General features: G+C 32.8%; 1 protein-coding gene across 4 annotated transcripts in view; it reads right to left on the bottom strand.

Annotated features, from left to right (window-relative positions):
• The window catches only part of ERBB4 (erb-b2 receptor tyrosine kinase 4), a 1092681-nt gene that overhangs the window by 665329 nt on the left and 403811 nt on the right, over positions 1 to 23541 (bottom strand). For all 4 annotated transcript variants that reach the window (XM_032402964.1, XM_032402981.1, XM_032402953.1 and 1 more), the window contains exon 2: positions 9315 to 9466. In XM_032402964.1, the coding sequence (XP_032258855.1) occupies positions 9315 to 9466 (152 nt within the window). The remainder of the gene's footprint in view (positions 1 to 9314; positions 9467 to 23541) is intronic.

Raw genomic sequence — 23541 nt, 5'->3', positions numbered from 1 at the left:
CCTTTAAAATTGATTTGGTCTCATACAATATTGTTCATCTTTTCTTTTTTGAAAGAAAACAGTGTTCTATTTTAAGAGTCAGAGAAAAATAAAGCTAATTAAAATGTTCATAGTTATGAATTTTTAAAAGGCTTTATGTGATTATAATCTACTGTTTGGATTTTAGAATCAGAAGGTAGCCCATTGCCAAAATGCTTCTAGTTACTCTTAAAAACTCACATAAATATTATTTGTTTAATGACATTTTTTATATTTTATTCAAAGACCTCTCTCTTTGAATCAAGGTCTTTGCTACTTACAAATAAAGAAAGAACCTTTATACACTTAATTCCCCTGAGCAAAGAGTACCTAAGAATCATAGAGTGAAATGGGTTTGTTACTTGCATATTTCATTAATTAAGGTTAAGATAAGCCTATAAATTCATTATACTCACCGTTTAAGCCAAATTTAAATACCACAAACCCCAGAGATATAAAGGAACACGTTGCACCTGCTCAGCATCCTAATAAATTCATTTTTAATTTAAGTACATTTGCAACAGGGGCATTTTTTTTTCTGGAAAATGCATTACAATTTAGGGACTTAAAAACTTATTTTAAGCAGTTTTCAGTAATAGTCTCTTAGGAACATTATATAGGTTTAATATTTTATAATAATTTGACTCATTCCTAGAAAATGGTTACTAGTTAATGCTTACATATGTAAGTATAAATGGTCACTAATTTATATTTATTATACATATATTTATATATATTAAAATTATAAATTATACCAATATATTTCTTATTTCTATCCTTCTTTCCAATACTCCTTCAAATATTTATTTTCTACTAAATGTACATCCTTTTATAGGTAGTATTAAATTTATTTTGTTTTTAATATTTAGAGAAAACTGACAAATATTTTTTATTTAATGTTTCATTTAAAGGATTAAGAAGAAAGTTTGAAAAATATGCTTATATAACTGCCTAAGCAAAAATATAGACATTTTCATCTTTTATCATGTAAGATTGCTGAAGAGCATCAGGATTTTGAGTCATGTATATTTTCAGATTAAATGGTATTTAACCTTTGAGGAAATTTTGTTTTTTCCCTAGGCCAAGTATAAATTGCATAGCTTTTTAAAATGCAATACAATGTCTATGATTAGATTTAGTACAAAATCAAATTTCAATTTAAAAGCCAGCTGTAAATACGTACATGCAAAATTGCATATGTGTTATATTTAACAGTCTTAAAGCAGCTTTCAGAAACTATCAAAGCTTTGAAAATTCCATTTAACCCAGAATGTCTGCTTTGGCCCAACAGACATGTTTAAACGTTATTCTACTTCCCTTTTGGTATTCCCCATCTCAATCAGCTAAGATTTCTTCATCAAAATACAGCACATATATTATATTTTACCATAAATGTAGTTTCACGTGAAATTCAGAGAAATTAAGTAAAGAGTTGAAACAGCCTTAGTCCAATGTTTGTTTTCTTGAAGGTGCAGTTTCTTTGAACCTGATGATGATTCATTCTAAGTATTTTGGATATTGAACTTCATAGTCTTTTCTTGCCACCTGTCCCAATTAGTGGCATGGAAAGAAAAACTTACACCACAATGTTCAATGAGTAAATAGTTAAAGAATATAAATACTTACTGGGCTCCTTTTTTTTCTCTCTACACCAATGGCCTGATGGGTGATTATTCGGGCTGGTAACTGTCCAATTTGGCTGCCATTTGAAATGGCAGACCTGATATGGAAAGTTTTTCTAACCAAGAGATCGAAAAAGTATTTTAAGGTCATACAGAAAGAACCCAAAACAAAAAAAATGACAAAACAAAAGCCACAGCATTTTCGATGAATTGCGTGCCTTAAAATGGTGAACATTAGAAAAGTAAGCATATTGTCCAGATTCCGCAGGGGGTTCTAAGTCACCAAATGACAAAAAACAAGATTAATCATTAAAAAACAAAACAAAAACAAAAAAAAACCCAAAAAAACTCCAAGCTGCAGTAGATTTAATTATGAGGCTAAAACTACCTCATACTTTACTTGGAAGAACTAATTAGCTATGGTTTATTGTAGTGTTTTTTTTAAAAAAACAAAAACAAAAACAAATATTTCCATATTCCAGATTGCTCTTTTTTGTCATCTTCATTCTGCTTCAATATTCCATAAAACGTGCTCCCTTCCTCCCTTTTATACAGGTTTCATGTTCATATTGTGAATAGAGAAGTTTCTGAACAACTTTTTTGGAACATTTTCTATCTATATTCCAAAGCATATAATATATACATAAAAAAGAATATAAATATTTGATATAGGAATCTTATTTACTTGTCTACCATTTAAAAGAGTTACAAATATATCACTTATTTATGTTAGGAAGTTATTCAGGAAAATTTAAATTCAGGCTTGTTCTCCCTTACTATGCAGTATGAAATGTGTACACAGCTGAAATTGATACACTGTATTAGAAAATAGTGCACTTACATCATCTTTCAGGTAAATGTGAAAATATAATAAATATGGATCTACTTTATTATGTCATAGATGTTTCATCTAAATGGTGTTTTCCTCTTCAATTTTTTTATGATTCTAAAATAGGACTACTTTTCTCATCCTGATTCCAATCAATCTTCCCAACACAATCTCTGTCACACAAGTCATTCTATCTAGTATTTAATGAGCTAAAACCAGACAGAGGCAATGGTCACCACTGTTTAAAAAAATCTATTCAATAAATTATTTTCTAACCCAAAGGAAAAAAGTACCTTGTAAATTACCTATTTATTTTTAAATATGAATTCTTCAATGTAGCATTTTGATAAATCATGCTATGCAGCAGACAGCTGAACTGAGGCACAGATAGAGTTAAATGAGGATGAGAAGGCTATGGGAAACAAATACAATTATAAAAACCACTCCCTATACTGCTGGATTTAATTCTGGTCATCTGCTTTGAATTGACAAAGGACAATAAAAGGTAGACCCTGAAGCTAGAAGTAGGTTGAAATGTAAATATTTCAGAATTTTATATTAAGCCTGACTGGTTACTGAAAACAGCTAAGGAATAGGTGAAAGCAGAGTTACTCTTTGCAACTTGAAACTCATTACTGCCAAGCATCATCCCTGATTATATTGTAACAGAACTATGCTAACGAAGCCAAGGTCTTCAGTTCCAGTGAGCCAGTCAGCATCTTGTAGTTTCTGAGTTACAGCTTTATCTGCCTTCCTGCAAACATGTGTCCTTACTCAGAAAAGGAACTATGTGTGAGTGTAAAATGAAATAATGTAGGTCCATTACTAGCACTGGAAAAGCAATGCAAATTTCATGTCCAATGGACAGTGGTAGTAAAGCAACATCCTCATATATAAAGGATCCAATATATATCCTAATAAAGGAGGATGATAGCTCCATGACATTATATGATACTAATTATTAACTAAAAGACAAAGATAATATTTGAAATTAAAAATAAACATTTTCTTTGGTAGAGAAAAATGAACTATTGATATGATTTCTAACAAGAAATAATACTGGAATTTTATTTTTAAAAACAAAGTTTTAGATGGCATTATTTCTTATATACCCAAAAAATTCCCTACAGCGCTGTGCCAAATATACAATAAAAACAGCTATTTTTTTCAAAAAGTTTTCTCATAAAATTTATTTTCCCATAATAACATGTGTTATTCATCATCTGAGGGAATATACATTTAAAACATATTTTTACTTTAAAAATCTAAACTTTCTGACTTTTCAGAGACATCACCTTTTGCTATCAATAACAAAATATTAATGCTGCTACTTGGAGAGATATCTTAATGTATTAATTTATTTTGTATTCATTTTTCAGTAATAAAGACATCTATAACCATTAAGATTTAAGGCTTCTATTCTACATTATAGCATAGAGAGGTTCAATGAATTATGAATATTTTTAATACCCAAGGTCAATGGATCAATTGTTAAAATAAATTTATCTCTTCATAATCCTAATAAACACTATTTCCAAAACAATTTTCACACAACTAAATTCAAGCCACAGATTACAAATTATTACTTATTATAGTAATGGTTAAGGATAGGTATCCATACTTCTCATATATATGCTACATTATGTATTGCGCTGCTTTACATTTTGTTGGCACCTAATACTTATTTACTTAAAGGGAATATATAAAATAGAGAAAATAAATGTAAAATATAAACACTGGTAGGTCTAAAAATGTACTTTTTAGAAGTGTTGAGTTATTGAATGCCAGCAGTAGCAAAGAAGACCAATGGAATGGCAAAGGAGAGAAAACTCTCAAGAATTCTAATGAGGGTAAAAGGTCTAAAAGTCCATTCCCATTATTTGCTATATTTCACCTTGTTTGAGAGAGTTCACAAAGTCTAAGACAATAACACAAAATCTGTGATTTTTATGCCTTGCTGTTTTCCATTATGTCTTAACCTTGTGACTGTGATAAAGTACATAGTAAATAAATTTTAGGGCCTTTTTCTAGCCAACTATGTGATGTCTCAGGGGTCTAATGTTAAATATTGTCAACCAGACTTTTTTTTCCCCAAGAAGATATGCAAAAACTTGGAGGTTACAACAAAGCTGGGTGAAAAGGTGCTTATATAGATAAGCACCAAGGTTGATACAAGAAAAGCATCTTGAAAATAATGCATTTCAAAGCATTTCAATAAAATATATCTAACAAAGATTAAGGAAGTATCTCCAAAACATTATAGGGTGGTTTTTTGTTTGTTTTGGTTTTTTATTTTTATAATATAGAAGTACATCTTCATTTCAAAAGCGTACTTTTTCTGTGTTCTAGTAGATTTAATTATGAGGGTACTAGATGGGATATTGAGAGATGTACTAGATGGGATATTTTGGTTTTAACAAAAGAAAACAAACGTATCTAGTTTAGGGAAAAAAGAGAAAATCACTTCAAAGTTACTCTCAAGTTCCAGGAGTATCCTATGGACTACTGGCTGTAATACAACCAGTCATCAGAAGAAGACCGGAACCTGGAAATTCCCTCACCAGTAATTTGGGGTGAATGGTCATTCTCTCTTTCTCTGCTCTCTGTCTGTTTCAGTGTGTTGGCTCCATTCTACCGTCTGCACAGCCCTCTCTGACACACAAATGACAAGAAAAAAACATGACTATGTTCTAGTACCCAAATGGTCAAGAAATTAACTGATATAGAAACTCACAGGAAGGGATTCTGATTGACCCAGTGGGTGTCTTACGCCCACACACCTGATCTGTGGTGATGTCATACCGAAAGAACATGAGGAGAGGTAGACATATTCATCTAGAGAACATATAATACACGAAATGGTGATCTATAAAGTATTAAGTTTTATGAAAAATATTCATTTATTTACCCATTAGGCAAATATTTAATGAAAGCTTATGATATTTTAGGCATTGTTCTAGACATGACTATTCAGATAGTGAAAGAGGTAAACGGTACTGAGGTAAGCTGCTCTCATGAATTATAGAAATTAGAGTGGTTTCGTACAAAACAAATAATAAAACAAAATACAATGAACTTGCTAATTAGAGAAGAAAATAAGGATAAAAGATCTTTTAAAAACAAAAGTAATTTCCTATGTTCTGAAAGAGAGAAATTAATTCCAGAAATAAATTTAAGATCCCTATCTATGATGTCTCTCTAAACACATTATAGGTTTGAGTCATTCTGAGAGGAAGGGAAATTGCACACCTCTGTAAGCAGTTGCTCAGTGAATTACAGTTATATCAATATATTTGAAGGCTATGTAATACATAGAATAGGTTAATGCAAGATTTCTACTCATTCATACAATTCAAAACTTATTGGAAATATTAGCATAATGTAAAATAACTAGTTTTCCTTTACATGCCCTCTACTTATTATAATGAGCCAAATATTGGACAGATTACGTACTTTGGAGGGAACCCACTAAGAACACAAATGAACCATAATGTAGTTATCTGGAGTGAAATTTTTATATTACAGTTTTTCCCTGCTCTCTGAAAGTAGAGTGTTTGTATTAAACCCTCCCTACTCTGAAATGGTATGAAGAAAAGAAGCAATTATCATTCGTAAAAGTGAAAATCCTCTTCAGATTTCTTCTGGTTAGTGAAAACAGGTAGTCATGTAGGTCTTACATAAAAGTGAAGTGACATAAAGCAAGTTTTGAATAGTGGAGAAAACCTGTAAATGGAGAGCTTTTACCATATTCTAAGGTACAGTTGGAATACAGTAGCATAATGAAGATTTCAGCCAGTTGTGCCTCCTTTTAGGGCTCATTCAGAAAAGTAGTTAGAACACTGACCTGACCAAAAAACAGAGAATGGGGCATCTGGAGAGGTCTGTCCTTGGGTCACTTTCTGGTCTAAGTATCTTCAATCCCCCTTGATGATTTTATCCAAGCCCCAATGGTTAACTTATTTGGATTCTGATGTCCCCTGAATACCTATCTATGGTATAAGGCTTTCTACCTCTCCAATTTAATATTTTATTCCATCCCCAAATTTATCTTGATCCACACTACACTATAGGTTCCATGAAGGTGAGAATGATGTGTGATTTATTTGCATGCATAGGTCTAATATCTAAAGCAGTAAACATTAAGTACACATTTATTAACTCTGACTTCAGGCCTTCTTTCTAAGCCTGCACTTATATTACACCCATTGGAATGCCTTTCTCTTCCATCTACCTACCTTGTAAGCCCCTATTCATCTTTTCATGATTCAATTCAAGCACCTCTTTGATGAAATCTTTCCTGAGTCTTTCAGAATTAGCCATTCCTTTTTTTGCCCAGCACTCACACCTACCATTAAGACAAGACCATACCTTCATTCATATTCTGGCTTCTCATTTCTGTCTTAGCAACTATAATTTTTTATAGATGCATATATACATATTGCATACATTATATATATATATACATACACACACACATATATACACGATACTTATGTATAACTCATCTGTAACCCTCTACAAGACTGCAAGATTGTTGAAGTCAAGGACAGTATATTACTTGCTATTGTATTCTTGGCCTAAGACTATCTGTTGAGTGAATACATATATGTGATGACTAGAAATGGCTATTTTCCAAAGGAACAACAGATAAGTGAAACAACAAAAAAGGTGTTATTAGTAAGGAAAAAAAAAAACTATTAGAGCTATCTTTACATCAGTAGATAACAATAAAGATATGATCATGGGGTAGTACAAAGTTTACATGAACTTTTAGAGATGCTACTTAGGTATCAACAACTATTTTTTTAAAGAAACAACTAATTCTTGTTTCATGTAGAAACCTTGGTCATACTTATTTTATTCTTTCCCAAATCTGTTTATTCTATTGTCTTACTTTTTACTCAAAATGGTTCTTAAAAAGGTAGAATATCCAACAATATAGACCATGTTGGTCAAAGATCTGTAGGTTACTTTCCTATTTCTAAATATTACAAAATTGACTTGGATCTATTTTTTGATCACTCTCTTCTTTACCTTATAAGAGCTTAAGAATCTTAAAATTATAAAATATATAATAATCATAACATTTTATGTTGCTTATTTTAAAGACTGCCATTTACAATATCCATGACTATTTTTTGTTAAGCCCGTGGAATCTTGTTCCATGTACAGCAAAGCCAAGAAAACACAAGAAGAAAAACAAAGATCTTAGACTGCCTTTTATAATTTTCTCATATTATTCTGATTGAATAAACTATTTAACCTATTTCTTTTCCCTGATTCAGAATTCAGACCTCAATTTTCCTTTTCTGTCACATCATTGAGCTTCTTGGCATTTCTAACCAAATCAGCTCATATGCCATCAAAATCTTATTTTGATGTTGAAGAATAAAATCTATCTGAAAGTAATGAACACAGGTTAGAAGCTTGTAAACAAATTTTAATAACTAATGATGCATTCCTTTGAAGTGGCTATTTTAGGATAGCTTACAAGTATTCTCTTCTTGAAACAATAGTCCAAAAAAGAAAAAAAAAAAAGTGTTAAGCTCTTCTAAGGCTCTCACATTCTGGAACTTAGATAATTTTTACTATTTACTTTTGATAAACAAAAATGTCATAACTAAATTTCATAATTATTAAAAAGTTTTGACATATAATTCATAGAACCAGTGCTCTGCTAATCAAGCAGCAGAATACGGAAATACCTTCAGTCCCTATACTGATCCTAGCATGATAGTCATTTTTATAAACAGGTATCATAAGCTTCATAGTGTTTTATTTTCTGAGGTTGTAACCCTTCTAGATATATTTGTTTTGTAAATTCAAAGTATTTAAAAATCATTGCCTTTTTTTTTACTACTTATCTAAGTGCAGAATTATTTAAATTATCATAGTTCTTTAAGTAATTCACTATATCCCAAATAGTCTACTGTATCAGTATTTGAGACACTTTTGTCTTGATTTACACAAGACAGTACTCCTAAGAAATGTGTAAATACTACTGAAAAAATCAAATCTATTAGAGGGATGCTGTTATTTAAAATACATAATAGTTCTTATATAAAGAATAAATTCATAGCTATGCAGAAGACCATATCTCTTTGAAGTTCAGATTTTCCTATTACCTATTCTGGTTAAAGCAAAACATAAGAAACTGAAGCCACAAAGCACTGATAGTCTGTTTAACAGACTAAGGATGTAAATGAGAGCCAAAACAAGTTTGCAAAAGGACTGGTTGTCTCTGAGTAACTTTATATATACACATATGCATTTATGTGTATGCATATATCAACCTACATAAGTACTTATAATTCCCTGTATCTAATTTAACTAATTTGTGGGTTTTCAAAAACAGATGTCATTTTTCTTCTAAAGATAACAATATTAGTCTTATTATGGTAATATGGAGTAGTCTGAAATTTCCAAAGTGACAGTAAAGGGACAGAAAGTGAGATTACTAAAGTTACCCATTCTTATCTGATTGGTCCTCTGACTCTCCTAGTCCTCAGCCTAACAGTTTTCCTCTTGCCTGCAAATCAGAAAAAAAAAAAAAAAAAAAAAAAACAGACTTGCTGGATATCATGTACCATAGGCTGACAGGATCTTTTATCAGTCTTAGAGTAACAGTAACTGCACTGAACTCAAGGTGTCAGTCATGATGGCATTGTTACTCTTGTTCTTTTCCTAGGCATGCCTTGATAACTCTTATCTTCTGCCTACAGTCATGGTCCCTGCAGGGCAGAAGAGCATCACCCTCAAGTACAAGCAAGCTGGTCTGTCTTTATGCATTGTGACACCACTGTCCACTCACAGAGAAGAGAAGAGAAAGAAAGAGGCAGCTTTACCCGCAGAAAGGAGAGGTCCCGGTTGTGCTCGATGCTGGTTATCTCCAGGTTGCCCATGACTACCTCACAGTTCTCATAGTATTTGCGCAAGGCTCGATACTGCTGCTCCAGGTCAGAGAGAGAGCTCAGCTTGTTCTCTGTTCCTGCACACACTGCCAAGACAAGAAGATACAGGGGAAGTTACATAACCTCTCCATGACATGCACAATGACAATGTCTCCCTGAACTCTCTAACCCACACACTCTCCTTTGTTTCCCCGAATTAAAATATTTTGAATGTCATTAATACCCATAAACTACGTAGATATAATATCTTCGCTTTTATTCTTCCCCAGCTATATTATGATATAATTGATACATAACAGCATATAAATTTAAGGTATACGATATATTTGATACACTTACATACTGTAAAATGATTACCACCATAGCATTAGCTAACACCTTCATCTTGTCCCATAATCGCCATTTCTTTTCTATTATGACATTTAAGATCTACTATGTTGGCAACTTTCAAGTATATAATATAGTATTGTTAATTATAGACACCATGCTATATGTTAGGTCCTCAGAACTTACTCATCTCATAACTGGAAGTCTGTACCCTTGATCAGTATCTCCCCATTTTCCTCACCCCTAAGGCCCTGGTAACCACACTCTACTCTGTTTCTGTGAGTTCAGCTTTTTTAGATAAGACAAATAAGTGATACCAGTTTTATATTCCTAAATTGCATGCACGAAGTACAGAGACTAAGAAGGCAGGGGTTCCAAAGAAATGGAGCAAAGAGTGAAAATTAAAACAATCACATTTGTAGTCTATACATTTTAAACATATGCTAGAAACAGAATACGTTACAAAATATGAGCTTTGATTGATATCACTTGGGTCATCACTCTGTATATTTCATTAGTATTCTAAGGTATAATGGATGGATATAAAGGATCTCAGTCTGCCTTCTTTGACAGCGTGGATCTTGAGTCTGTTCACAGGTGAGCACCGAGTATACACACATGTGTGTTCTTTACTTTCTGTCTATGTTGATATTTTCCTTGTCTTCCAGAAGTCGGAGTTTTAGTTATTACTTCTCATGGTTTCTGTATCTACCTACACAATATCTTTATCATTTAATACACCAACTCATCTTCAATAGACTGAAAAAAAACCTATATTATGAATCTTGTAATAATAGTATGGAAAGTTGAAATGGATGTGAAATAATCTTTGAGGAAGTTACATAATATATCCAAATTAAGGCAAGTTACAAAGTGTAAACTTTGAAGAGAACAGAGCTGTGTAATAAGGGCATATGAACAGTTATATGTTAGGCACACAAATGCTTTGGTGGTATTTAAGGGAATGGGTTCCAAGCAAATGGGTTTCCATACACAAAGGAAAAAAAAATATCTAGATGGACACATTCCAATAATTAAGACCATCTTAACAACTGTTTTGCCTACTAACACATCAAAAATAACAAAAATCTAAATCTAAAAGTCTTGAAGAATAATGTAGGCCTTTGACCATAGGGAAGCTCAGTGCTAAAACAAACAAAAAAACCATAACCTTTTCTTGTCTGGATGTCTAAAGTTCCTCAAACAGTAAATTATCTAGAAATATTCTTTTAAAAGTGGAATTGTGTCTTTCTAAAAGATGTACTGAAAGCTAAACCCCTGGTATCTGTGACTATGACCTTGTTTGGAAACAGGGTCTTTGTAGATGTAATTGAGTTAAGATGAAGACCTTAGGGTAAGTCCTAAATCCAATATGATAGTGTCCTTCTTTTTTTTTTAATATTTTATTTTATTTATTTGATAGAGAGAGACACAGCGAGAGAGGGAACACAAGCAGGGGGAGCTGCAGAGGGAGAGGGAGAAGCAGGCTTCCCACTGAGCCGGGAGCCTGATGTGGGGCTCGATCCCAGGACCCTGGGATCATGACCTGCGCCGAAGGCAGATGCTTAACGACTGAGCCACCCAGGCGCCCCATGATAGTCTCCTTCTAAGAAGAGGAAAATACCATGTGGACACAAAGACACACAGCGGCGGGGGTGGGGGTGAGTGCAAGAAACAAAACAAAACATGCAACTATAGAGGAAAAGATACAGCTGCACTCCAAGGAATGACAAGAATTGATGGCCATCCCTAGAAGCTAGGAAGAGGCGAGGGAAGATTCTACCCAGTCGCAGAGGCCCTGCTGACACCTTGATATTGAATTTTAGCCTCCAGAACTGTGAAAGAATAAAGTACTGTTGCTTTATGGTTTGCGGTACTTTGTTACAGCAGCTCTAGAAAACCAATACATAATCTTTAGACTGTTTCTGAAATCTAACATATAAAGAAATATTAAAAATCATTTCCTCTCTCTAGGGTCCTGTCAGCTTGTCACCTCCAAGCTACTCCCCCACCTTCTCCCTTTGTGAGTGCCAAGTCTCACACACACCATGCTGGATTTCATTTGTTGCCTTTGAGAATGCAGTTTTTGTACAGTGCTAGGGACAGAGGCAAAGACTTCTGGAATCCTCAATATCCATTCTCTTCCTCCTCCAGAGTAATAAACTACACAACCTTCAGCTGGGCATGTGGCCACCCCAAATAAAGACTTCATTTCATTGCTTCCCTTGGAGGTAATGTTGTATGACACTTTGCCAGAACTTCATTTAAAACATGGCTGGAGCTGACTTTGCCTCTTTTCTTCACATCTTCCTCCAATATGCTGCCTGGAATGGGGATGGGATGGCTAAACCTTGAACCACCATCTTAGCCCATAAGACCTAGGGACACACCCTAAATATTTGCTGAAAAATGAGCTAAAATGAACCAGGGTTTTCAAACAATTAAGGTTTTACATTGCTTTATTATCATTAACATAAAGATAATGGTGAATTTTGATTATAGCTACTAAAATATTACACAGAGGAAGGATTAAATTCTAGTTAAGTTATATGCTTTAGACCTTAAGTAATTTTTACTATTTTGTCTGGTTGTTTGACTAACTTCAATTCAGAATGAAACTACAAAATCATTTTTTTTTTTTTTAGTTTTTATTTACATTCCAGTTAGTTAACATACAGTGTAACATCAGTTTTGGATATAGAATTTAGTGATTCAGCACTTACATATAACACCCAGTGCTCATCACAAGAGATGCCCTCCTGTTTTTTTTTTTTTTTTCTTTTTCTTTTTTTAGAGAGAGAGAGCCCCTGTGCAAATGTTGGGGGAGGGGCAAAGGGAGAGGGAGAGAAGAGAGAGGGAGAGGGAAAGAAAAAATCTTAAGCAGGCTCCTCACCCAGCATGGAGCCTAATGCGGAGCTCAATCTCACAACCCTGAGATTGTGACCTGAGCCAAAATCAAGAGTCAGACACTTAACCACCAAGATGCCTCTACAAGGGCCCTAATCCCTATCACCTATTTCACCCATTCCCCTGCCCACCTCTCCTCTGGTAACCATCAGTTTGTTCTCTATAGTTAAGAGTCTGTTTCTGAAGAAACTAAAAAAAATAATTCTTGATCATTTGAACATTTTACTGATTCTGTGGGAGGTTCACTTATTAAGACTAATAAGCACTAAGAAAAAATGAATTTCTGTTGATAAGCACAATATTATTCAACATAAGAAGGAAAACAAGAAGTGATTGATTCATGTACATGATCCTTATCAGCCAATATCAAAGTCCGGCCTTTTTCTTTTTCCCCAATATACTGTAGAGACTCTCTAGGAAACACCCTTAATCCATAATCTTTATTTTATTGCTCCTAGCAAATTTACAACAAAATCTTTATGAACTTGTAAAATGTCTGTTGAGAAAAGGTACTATGATATGGGTTTATGAAATATAGATTTCAATTATTTTAAATTCCAATGAGAACAAGCCTATATTTTAATACAACTACTGATGGGGAAATTATACATCGATTAATAAACTTGCTGCACTACTTCTAAAATATATACAATGCCACATTGCAACTTATATACAACTTATGTTGTACAAGTTTCTTTCAATTGGAAATAAAACCTGTACATTAATATCAATATATAAAAATCAATATGCAAACATCCAAATGAAAAGTTTTCTAAAATATTTAGATATTCTGATCTTTTCTGTAGAAACTTAAACAGATTTTGGAAGAAACATTTATTCATATAACTGTAATAACTAAGTATTTTTCCATGTTTCTCATCCTGTATACATGAAAAAAGTTATATATTATGAAATTTTTATTAGTTATTAACTACTATTATAATAATCTCTTTACATAAGAAACCCACAAAGGCTATAAACTCTTTGAAGAGTGGTGCAATTTATTAATTTTTTTTTTTGTATTTGCTGAGCTACATAGCACAGTGATTTGTAACAGATTATCATTTAATAATATGCATATACTTGCTATAAAAACAATAACTGGTATTCAGAAAATAATTCTCAATTCAGAAAAGTTTCCATTGTTTAATAAATGATCAACTGTGTTTTGTATATACCATATGAAAACATATTATTGGAATGAGTATGTTTAGAAATATTTTTCAACAACAAAAAATCCTCCAATAAACAGAAAATCTCATTAATTAGAATATTCTCCAAACATCCTGGTATTTGGAGTTTTTACTATACACAGTTCAATTTAGGAAAATTTTTGTCTCAGGGAGCCTTTTCTATATATTTATTTTTGATTCAAACTGCTATTTATAATGACTAGTATGCTCTTCATAACTTTCATCTTGAAAGGCAGACTTGATTTAAAGAGAACTAGTTTGGACGGATGCATAAAAATCATTTGTGTTTCTCTTCATGAAGCCTTCACTGAAGGAAACCTCACAACTTCCATTTGTCAATCGATTTTACCATCAGGCAATGTATACAAGACAATGCTTAAACCATTAAGTTTCATTGATTTCACAAAGTTGTTTATCAAACAGAATTGAAAAAATCTTCCTTACCAGCCAAAACAAGTTTAACAAAATTCAGTCCCTTTTGCCAACACTATTATGAAGTCCTTAAAGTATAAACCTATAATACTTCAAGCCTCAAAAATCCTGAATTTACGTGGGCTTCCTAGAGTTTTCATTCCACCGTAACTCCAGCAGTAGAGCTGTATGTGAGGCCATAATGAAATCACCAATGATTCTATTTGGTATTGATTCTGCCTCAAATGTAGCTATAGTTGCAAACATGGGCTTTTTATTCCTCTTGATTTAAGATCTATTTCTCACAGTGAGTGAACTACATAATCCTTCTTCAGTAAAAAAATTAGGAATATAATTAGGAGCTTGAGGGGCGCCTGGGTGGCTCAGTCGTTAAGCATCTGCCTTCAGCTCAGGTCATGATCCCAGGGTCCTGGGATCGAGTGCCGCATCGGGCTCCCTGCTCGTGTGTGTTCCCTCTCTCGCTGTCTTTCTGTCAAATAAATAAATAAAATTTTAAAAAAAAATAAAGGAATATAATGAGGAGCTTGTAACAATATACAAAGGCAGGTTAACAAAATTGTCTGATTCAGGGGGAAAATACATTAGAAGTGGAATGACAAAACATTAACAATATCCATATTAATACTAAAAATCAATTGCTGCCTCCAGGCTTGTTATGGCTATGGAAACTAGCCTTCCACTTACTACACAAGATAGACAAGTGAGTAAAAGCAATCAATCAACCAATGAATCAAATTTTTGCCTAACTTTCAAATCAAATGCCTATATGAGATATGAATTAAGAAAGGAATAATTATTTATTTAGCATCTACTGTTGACCTAGTATCCTGGAAAAATATATATATTGATTAAATGTGGTTGTACAAGATACATAGTAAAGAAACAATGAGTGATAATATATAAATATATATGTATAAATGCCATACATTGTGTGGGAATGATTCAGGGACTGTCTGCATAAAAAATACATATGTGGTAACCTGATAAATTTTCTAATTTTTCTATCTGATTTAATAATAAGTACTTTCCTTTTCAGAAGCATTAACATAATAAATATGCTTTAGTTTAATGCACGTTCTTGGGCATTTAAAAATCTGGAGCTATAGTAAGTCTCAAAAAATAAAATATTTTTATTTAATTTATTTTATTTATTTTTATTATTACTATGAAGTAGCCAACATTTTGGGTCACTATTAATGAGTGCTATTACAGTTACATAGAGATTGTGAGTTTGGGCAGCCCTATGTTCAAAATATATCTGCAAATAAAGCCAAATTTGCCACTTCCATTACTATAGTCATTTAATACAAGTCACTCTTATCTTTCCCCTCGACTTTGACAGTAGGCTCCTTTCTGATTTCCTGGATTCCCTACATGTCCTGATTAATTTACTCTCCGCACAGAGTCCAGAATGATCTTTTTAAAAACATAAATCATTCACATCACTCCCCTACTGAAAATGCTCATTGGCTTCTAATCATACTTATTATAAAATCCAAACTTTTCAACATGGCCTGGGAGAACCTGTATTCAGGTCTTTGCTCAAATGTCACTCCTTCAAAATAGCCTTATCTAAGATAAGTAGCAGGTTCTCATACATCATGCTCTATCTTCTTCGCCTTCTCTTATTTTTGTTTTACTGCTATCTGAAATTGCATTGTACATTTTGCTTGTTTACTTGTTTATTATATGTCTCTACGTTACAATGCAAGCTGTGTAGGAGGCAATCCCTTTGTCTGCTCAACACCTAAAAGAGCAGGCACATAGTAGACTTTCAGTCAATATTTGTTGAGTAAATAAATGGACTTTGGAGTCACTAAGAACCGCAACTGAGCCAGGATCAAATATGTTGGTTTTTCCATTTTTAAAAGCTGAATGTTGAACTTCGTCAAGTAACTTCACTATTTAGAGTCTCTGTTTCTATATCTATAAAGTAAGATTTTGCACCATTTTTAATAATAAACCCAGTTTAGGGGTTAAGAACACAGGGCCTAGAGCCAGATGTCTGGCATAAAATCTAGCTCAATCACTGGCCTACTATTTAATCTTGGGCAAGTTACTCAGGCTCTGTCATTCTATTTCCTCTTGTGTAAAATGGACATAATAACAACCACCATCTAATAGGCAGTAGTGAGGATTAAATCAATCTCTACGTGTAACTTGCTGTGCACAATGTCTGACTCATTGACAGAGCTCAATGTTAGCTATTGCCATTTATTCAAATAGGTAGTATATAGTGTGTGCACATTATGCAATATATTAAAGCAAATTAAAATATAAGTCTTGCACAGTGATGTACTCAATCAGTCTGATCTAAAAGAATGAGCACTGGACAAAGAAAGTAGAGGTTGGGACTCCACTGCTCCAGCACTTGTTAGCCATGTAAACTTGAACAATTATTCTGTTCTCATTGGTTCCAATTTTCTCTTTTCTCAAATAAGCTATCTTTATGTTTCCTCCAGCTAAAAAAATCTGTGATTGAATTTATTTCTAAAATATTTACTTAAAATCTACTCTACACTATGTAACGGGTTGAATTCATTGGATGCTCTTGAGGAAGTCACACTGTGGCAACATCTTACAAAGTTAGAAATTAAACATACACTTACCAAATGACCCATTTGTAGATCCCTAGATAAATGAAGAATTATGTTTGCATAAAAATGTGTACATGAGGGGATTTTCACATAGTTTTACAGCAACCTGCTCATCCTGGATTGCAATTCTCTGCTATTCCCAAATAAACCCAATTTTGCTAGTAAAATAACAGGCAGTTTTATTTTTAAGGTTAACAGTGAACATGTGTTGATGCTCCGGGAGAGTTTGGAAGCTCCCAGCCTTTCCCCATACCTTGCCCTGCGCATCTCTTCTATCTGGCTATTCCTGCCTTATAATTTTATAACAAACTGCTAACCTAGTAAGTAAAATGTTTCTCTGAGTTTTGTGAGCTGCTCTAGCAAGTTAATGGCACCCGAGGAGGGAATCTTGAATTTATAGCAGTTGATCAGAAGTACAGTTGACCCTGAACAATGTGGGCACTGACGCCCCATGCAGTCAAAAATCCTCTTATAACTTTTGTCTCCCCCAAAACTTAACTAATAAATAGCCTAGAGTTGACTGGAAGCCTTACTGATAACATCAACAGCTGATTAACACATATTTTGTGTGTTACATGTATTATGTGCTATAATCTTAAAGCGAGGTAGAGAAAAGAATGCTATTAAAATCACAAGGAAGAGAAAATTAGGTACATGAATGTTTATAGGAGCTCTATTCAAATTCACAAAAAATTGGAAACAACTCAAAAGTCTTTCAATGGGTGAAATGATAAACTATATACATTCCATGAATATCTCCTCAGCAATAAAATGAACAGATGATTGATATATCAACATGGAAAATTCTCAAAGGCATTATACTGACTGAAAGAAGCAGGACTCAAAAGGCTACATACAATCTAAAAGGCTACATATGTTTCTATCGATACATCATTTTGTAAAAAGACAAAACTTGTAAAAAGACAAGGATAGAGAACAGATTAGTGGTTGCTAGGGGGTGGGGAAGAGGGATAGTGAGGGTCTGACTAAAGATCACAAGGGGAATTTGGGAGATGGCAGAACTATCTGCATACTGACCATGGTGGTGATTACCTAGATCTCTACAGTTAAAACTTAAATTTTATTGAGTATAAATTAAAACACACACACACACACACACACACACACTCAAGTTGGCTTATGTATCTGATGGAGTTAAATATGTTCCTGTATGAATTTAATAAAACATTCTTATTATATTGTTTTCCAGGTATTTTGTGCTTTGGTCCTTTTATGAAAAATCATGCCCAAAAATGATAAATAAAGAAAATGGGTTTATATTTCAGAAATTTTGTATTCTTTATAACTAACTTTAAAGGTATTAAAAAAATTAATGCCAAAATAGGAAATCTGGTTTGTAGCTTACATTATATAAGCTGGAAATAAAATATCTTTCAATGTAAAAATTTGGTACCTTTAAAAAAAAATCAGTGACCCTGTAGTGTACTCTCTGAATCCGTTTTCTACCACTATTTTACTGACTCCCAAAATAACAAAACAGAGAAGCTGCTGAAATTAACGAAAACATTTTCTAAATGATACTTGAGCCAAATGAAAAGGACATTTGGCATTGTAGACCTTCACTAATAGAGTTGTAGCTAGGAAAGACAGGCATTCTATAGCACAGACTGATGAAAGGTAAGTCAGTAGACTACATATACTGATCCATCTAAGATTTAATTGATCTTTTACCTCTCTTGTTTACCTACAATAGTCTTTAAATGCCCTCAAAGATGTTTAAACTGTTAAATTATATTGCAAAAGGAAACCATCTCATTGGTGATGACAAAAAAATGATAGATATAAAAATTATACATGATTGTCTCCTGTTTATGAATATGTCTTGTGAGTAGTCTACCCTAATTAGTCTTCCCAATAGGTTATTCTTATAACATGTCCAATTTTTTCCATCTTATATTTCAAAAATTAGCCTAGTAAAATTAAAATAATTACAAATGATTTTAAACGCATTATATGCATCATCAAAAGCTGACTTGTAACTACTTGCATATAATTCTTAGTTTCTGTTCCTCATTGTTTTCCTGCCTTTAAACATTTTATTTTATTGTATTTTTCTTAAATAACATCTCATAAAATTCCTATGTTGAAAGCTGAAAAAACATAATAGAAAGACTTTGCAGATTTAGAAATTGCATTCATGTCATCTGTTCTTGGATAAAATAATATTCCCCTTACCACTGTCTTGCCACAAATCTCTCCCAGCATTTTTTAATCATTCTTCCCACCCCTTACCACTCCCCTACACAGAATCCTTCTTATTTACTTTGTAGTATTTCATTTTATGTGCAAGTGCTAGGTCCTTAACTTTAATGTAGGTACTGGACTTGACAAGCAATTAAAGCAAACAATTTCCACTTATCAAGCCTTGCCAAATTAGTCATCTGCCATCTGCCCCATCATCTGGCTCTCCCTGAGGTCTTACTGTGAATCTGGATGCACTCTCTCAGATTAAGAGGGACAGTGCAAACCTCCAAGCGGGTGAAATGCCAGTGGGAGCTAAGTATGTAAACATTAGCAACCATCTTTCTTCCCTAGATTATCATGCCTTCGACCATCCCCTTGTGTGTAATAAAAACCAGCCTGTTTGTGATGCCTTATCACTGTGAGACCTTTGCCATTCATTGTAATTAAAGTGGAGTTTGTGGGAGTTTTTTCCTGTTAGAAATATTCAAAAGAAGGAATTAGACTAGATGTTCCTAAGCTATGCTCACATATTAAGGCTGGCTTCTTAAGCATTGATAAAGATGTACATTAAGAAATGCCCTATGGCCTTTCTATTGCACTCATTGCAGAATGAAACTCTGTTTTTCATTCTCTGCATCAGCAAATGTTTACTTGGCTGATAACATGCAATAAAAGTGCTTTTAAAGACATTCAATCAAGCTATATCAGTGGTTGGCAAAATTGAGAAATATCAAGAGTAAAACATGATATGTTGTCACCCACATGCTCCTTTTTAAGGGTCTTCTTCCTTTAAAGCATTCCCCAACTCAGGGCTGATGCCTTTGTGCAAATGCAGAAAAATGCCTCTCTTCTGGGTGGAATAAACTCCATGCTAGGACACATAGCTTGCTATAAGAATGCAGGCTGCTTTTTAGTCCCATTTTTACTCTAGTCCATGTGCTTGTTTGCAATGATGAACCCACAGACTATAAACAAAAGCCCTGGTCCACTCCACTGTCCTGGGTCATCCATCCAAACTTGCTTATTCAAAGTAATGGTGTGTCTAAAAAAGAAACAATGAATTAAAAAAAAAAAAAAAAAGTGTGCTAATGTTAGGCTTGTGAGAGGTAGGGGTGCAGCAGACATTTTTGACTATATCTTCAGATAATCTACATGGAAAGCCTAATCTAAGATCACCTTCTAACAAAATGTTTGAAAGTTTTAGAAGGCAGTTCTTAGTCATATAACCCTCCTGGATGAGAAAACAAAAGCAAACAAACAAACAAAACACCATATGATATGGATATAGACTACATAATAAAATACATCATCTTATAATTTATTTTAAACTATTTTCTAATAGCCCCAAATCTGTTTTTCTAGAAACCAGATTCTATAATCTCCAGTAGATTGGTCTCTCTAAAACAGATTCAGATGAGCACTGTGTGGTTATTTTTACAATGTAATCAACTTCAAATACTAATTGTAATTAGGTGTTTGATAAGGAGATAGTCATCATTAGGACAATATCTGCCATTTATTCATTTCTTCTGTTCTGCAATTATTCAACAAATATTAATTGGGGAGTTACAATATATGGGGCTTTGGGCTAAGTGTCAAAGGATTAAGAAATAAATGAGATCTGTGTCTCAAATTTATAACATTTTACACTGTAATAGAAATCTTCTGTAAAAAGTTTTAGAAATAGTATACACATTTAAACAGCAATTAAATACAATGTTTTTTTCTGATTTCGAATCACTGCTAATAAACAAGAGTCACAAAGTCAAAATCCATCTTATCTACAATCAAATATGAAGCAGAAATATATATATGAAGCAGAAAAATATATATACATATATCCACATATTATTTTGTGTTATAAAAGGTGAACATCACCTGTGAGAAGAAATTTTCTGGGAGGTCTTTCTCTCTAACAGTAGGAAATGCTTTTACCGAAATATTCAATAGCATCTACATCGGAAGAAATGCCACAACTTACAAACATTTTATTCACCTAGTCAGGTTCATTTGTATCTCCTCCCACGTCCTCATTCACTTGTCAAAGAGGACAAAAAGAAACTACTCTGACACAGACAGGCTAGACACAGTCTTCTCACTATATATTATACTTAAGGCTGATTTTCAATCCAGCCCCCACTCTAGATGACTTAATAACTCTATAAACATGTCATAGTTTTTTTCCTTTTAAAATGAAAGGAAATTCAGAAATCTGATGTTATAATTTTGAGATATTAACCGAGACATTCCACTACTAGTATCACTAGTAACTTCCCTACTCATTCCACAGTCTCATGGGTCAAAGGGGCATGACACACTACATGGACAGTCACTTAATTTGGAATGTTTTCCCATGAAAGTTTCACTCATCTTTGGATTTAAAGATATATCCTTTGAGATCCTGTTTTTATTTCCTGGGGATATATTTAGATCCAGATGTGGGACTGCTGGATTATATGATAGTTCTATTTTTAAATTTTGGAAGAACTTCCATACTATTTTCTGCAGCAGAGAGTGGAGTGGGGTTCTAGGGTCAAGGTGGGAGAAATGGGGAGATGTTGATCAAAGGGTACAAGTGCTCAGTGACAAGATGAGTAAGTTCTGGGGAACTAATGTAGAGCATGGTGACTGAAGTAAATAATATTGTATAATATACTTCAAGTTGCTAAGAGACCAGATTTTAAATGTTCTCTCCACAAAAAAGAAATGGTAATTATGTAACATGATAGAGGTGTTATCTAAAGCTATGATGGTAATTATTTTGCAATATGTAATTGTATCCAATCAACACATTTGTACACCTTAAACTTATACAATATTATATGTCAATTATATCTCAATAATGCTGGAAAAATTAATTTTTAAAAATTTGATATCCTATTTGGAGGCTTTATAATAATGGTGCAGCAAGTAACAAAATCTGTAAGATTTAATGTAAAAGTTCAACTTTTTAATGGAATCTGATGATTCAGTATGACACATAAAGAGCTAATGTGACAATAAACAAATTCTTTTTTATTATTGGACATGACCTTAGAAATGTCTTTTACAGTTAAGCGAATATTTAAATATATATATATAGACATGATATTTGCTAGATAGTGATAACACATTTGAATTCTTTTTCCCTTGCTGTGGTTTTGTCAAAAGTCAGGCAGTTATAATTAAAGAATAAATGCTAAAGTGTGTTACAAATCCCTTAATTTATTTTTTGAGACAATTTGCTGATATAGGTATCAAAAATATCACATTCAATACTAAGGCACGGAGTTTTGTAGCATCAGATTCAATTTTAAAAGTAGAGAATGACCTGTGATTTCCCTTTTTTATATAAAATGGAACTAGTAATAAGGAAGAAAGGTCTTAAATTATAGATTTAAAATCACTTAATATTTGCATTGTCATGTTTAGTTTAATATGAATCTTTGGGAGCCTGTGCAGATAAACACAGCATCTCTATATTGTATTTATACTACATAGATGGCAAGGTTCATATGTACAAAAATATTTTCTAGAAGGTAAATAAAAAATTTAGACTAAATCACTGTTTACTAGAGATAGAGGTGGAATGGAAATACATATTCACTTCTATTTTTAATCTTGTTACAGCACAGCACAAATTTGATCAGTTTTTTAAAGTTGAAGAGCCTTTTCTGAACTGGATTCATTTTTATTTCCTGACACAAAAATAATATGTATTTTAGGATATTTTCATTACAGAATTCAAGTTTTTACTGGCATTTTCTGCCAAGATAAAGAATAAATTCTCTGTTGACATTCTTTGCAAATGTTAAGTTTTCAGATGTATTTACCATCCGATTATAACTTATAAAGAAGACAATACAAATCAAACAATGACTACAGAATTTGCTTTTAAAATGCATTACTTTTTTGAGGGACAAGTTTCATGTAGTTGTTTCATTTTTTTATTGTTATGATTTCAAAAAATAAAATAAAATAATAACCCTTAAAACCTTTTATTTTTCAGAGATACTTTTTAAGAATATATGCACACATGCATATGCACACATGTGTAAAAATATTAGTTGGGAAGGAAATACAATAATATGTTGAAAATGGTTTTTCTCTGATCAGAAGTGAAGTTTCCTGGGCACCATTTATTTTCTTTTTTATTTATCTTTCATTTGTAAATTTAGAAAAGTTAAAAGCATTTTTGTAAGTAAAAAATGAATGTTATTGTCAGGCAGGAAAGTTTTTTTTTTTTTTTTTTTTAAATCTGAGAAAGGCAAGATAGCCATTCTATGCTATGCCATTTCTTTTATAGGAATGTGTTTGCTAATTTAAAATCAATACTTTTGATAATCTTGTAATTTTATAAAGCACTGACATTTTACTGAAAAACATGATTTATCTTGAGTTTTAGTGTACACCTTTGAAAAATTTTACTTTAAATCATCCAAGACTAGTAAAATATACTATTCTAAAAATAGAATGTTTATCTAACCATCTATAAAGGAAAGTTTAGTGAAAAACTAATTT

This window comes from Phoca vitulina, unplaced genomic scaffold (assembly GCF_004348235.1).
Source record: "Phoca vitulina isolate PV1807 unplaced genomic scaffold, GSC_HSeal_1.0 scaffold1, whole genome shotgun sequence".
NCBI classification, from domain to species: Eukaryota; Metazoa; Chordata; class Mammalia; order Carnivora; family Phocidae; genus Phoca; species Phoca vitulina.
Note: the sequence above shows the minus strand (reverse complement) of the source record. Positions and strands in the feature narration are given on the sequence as shown.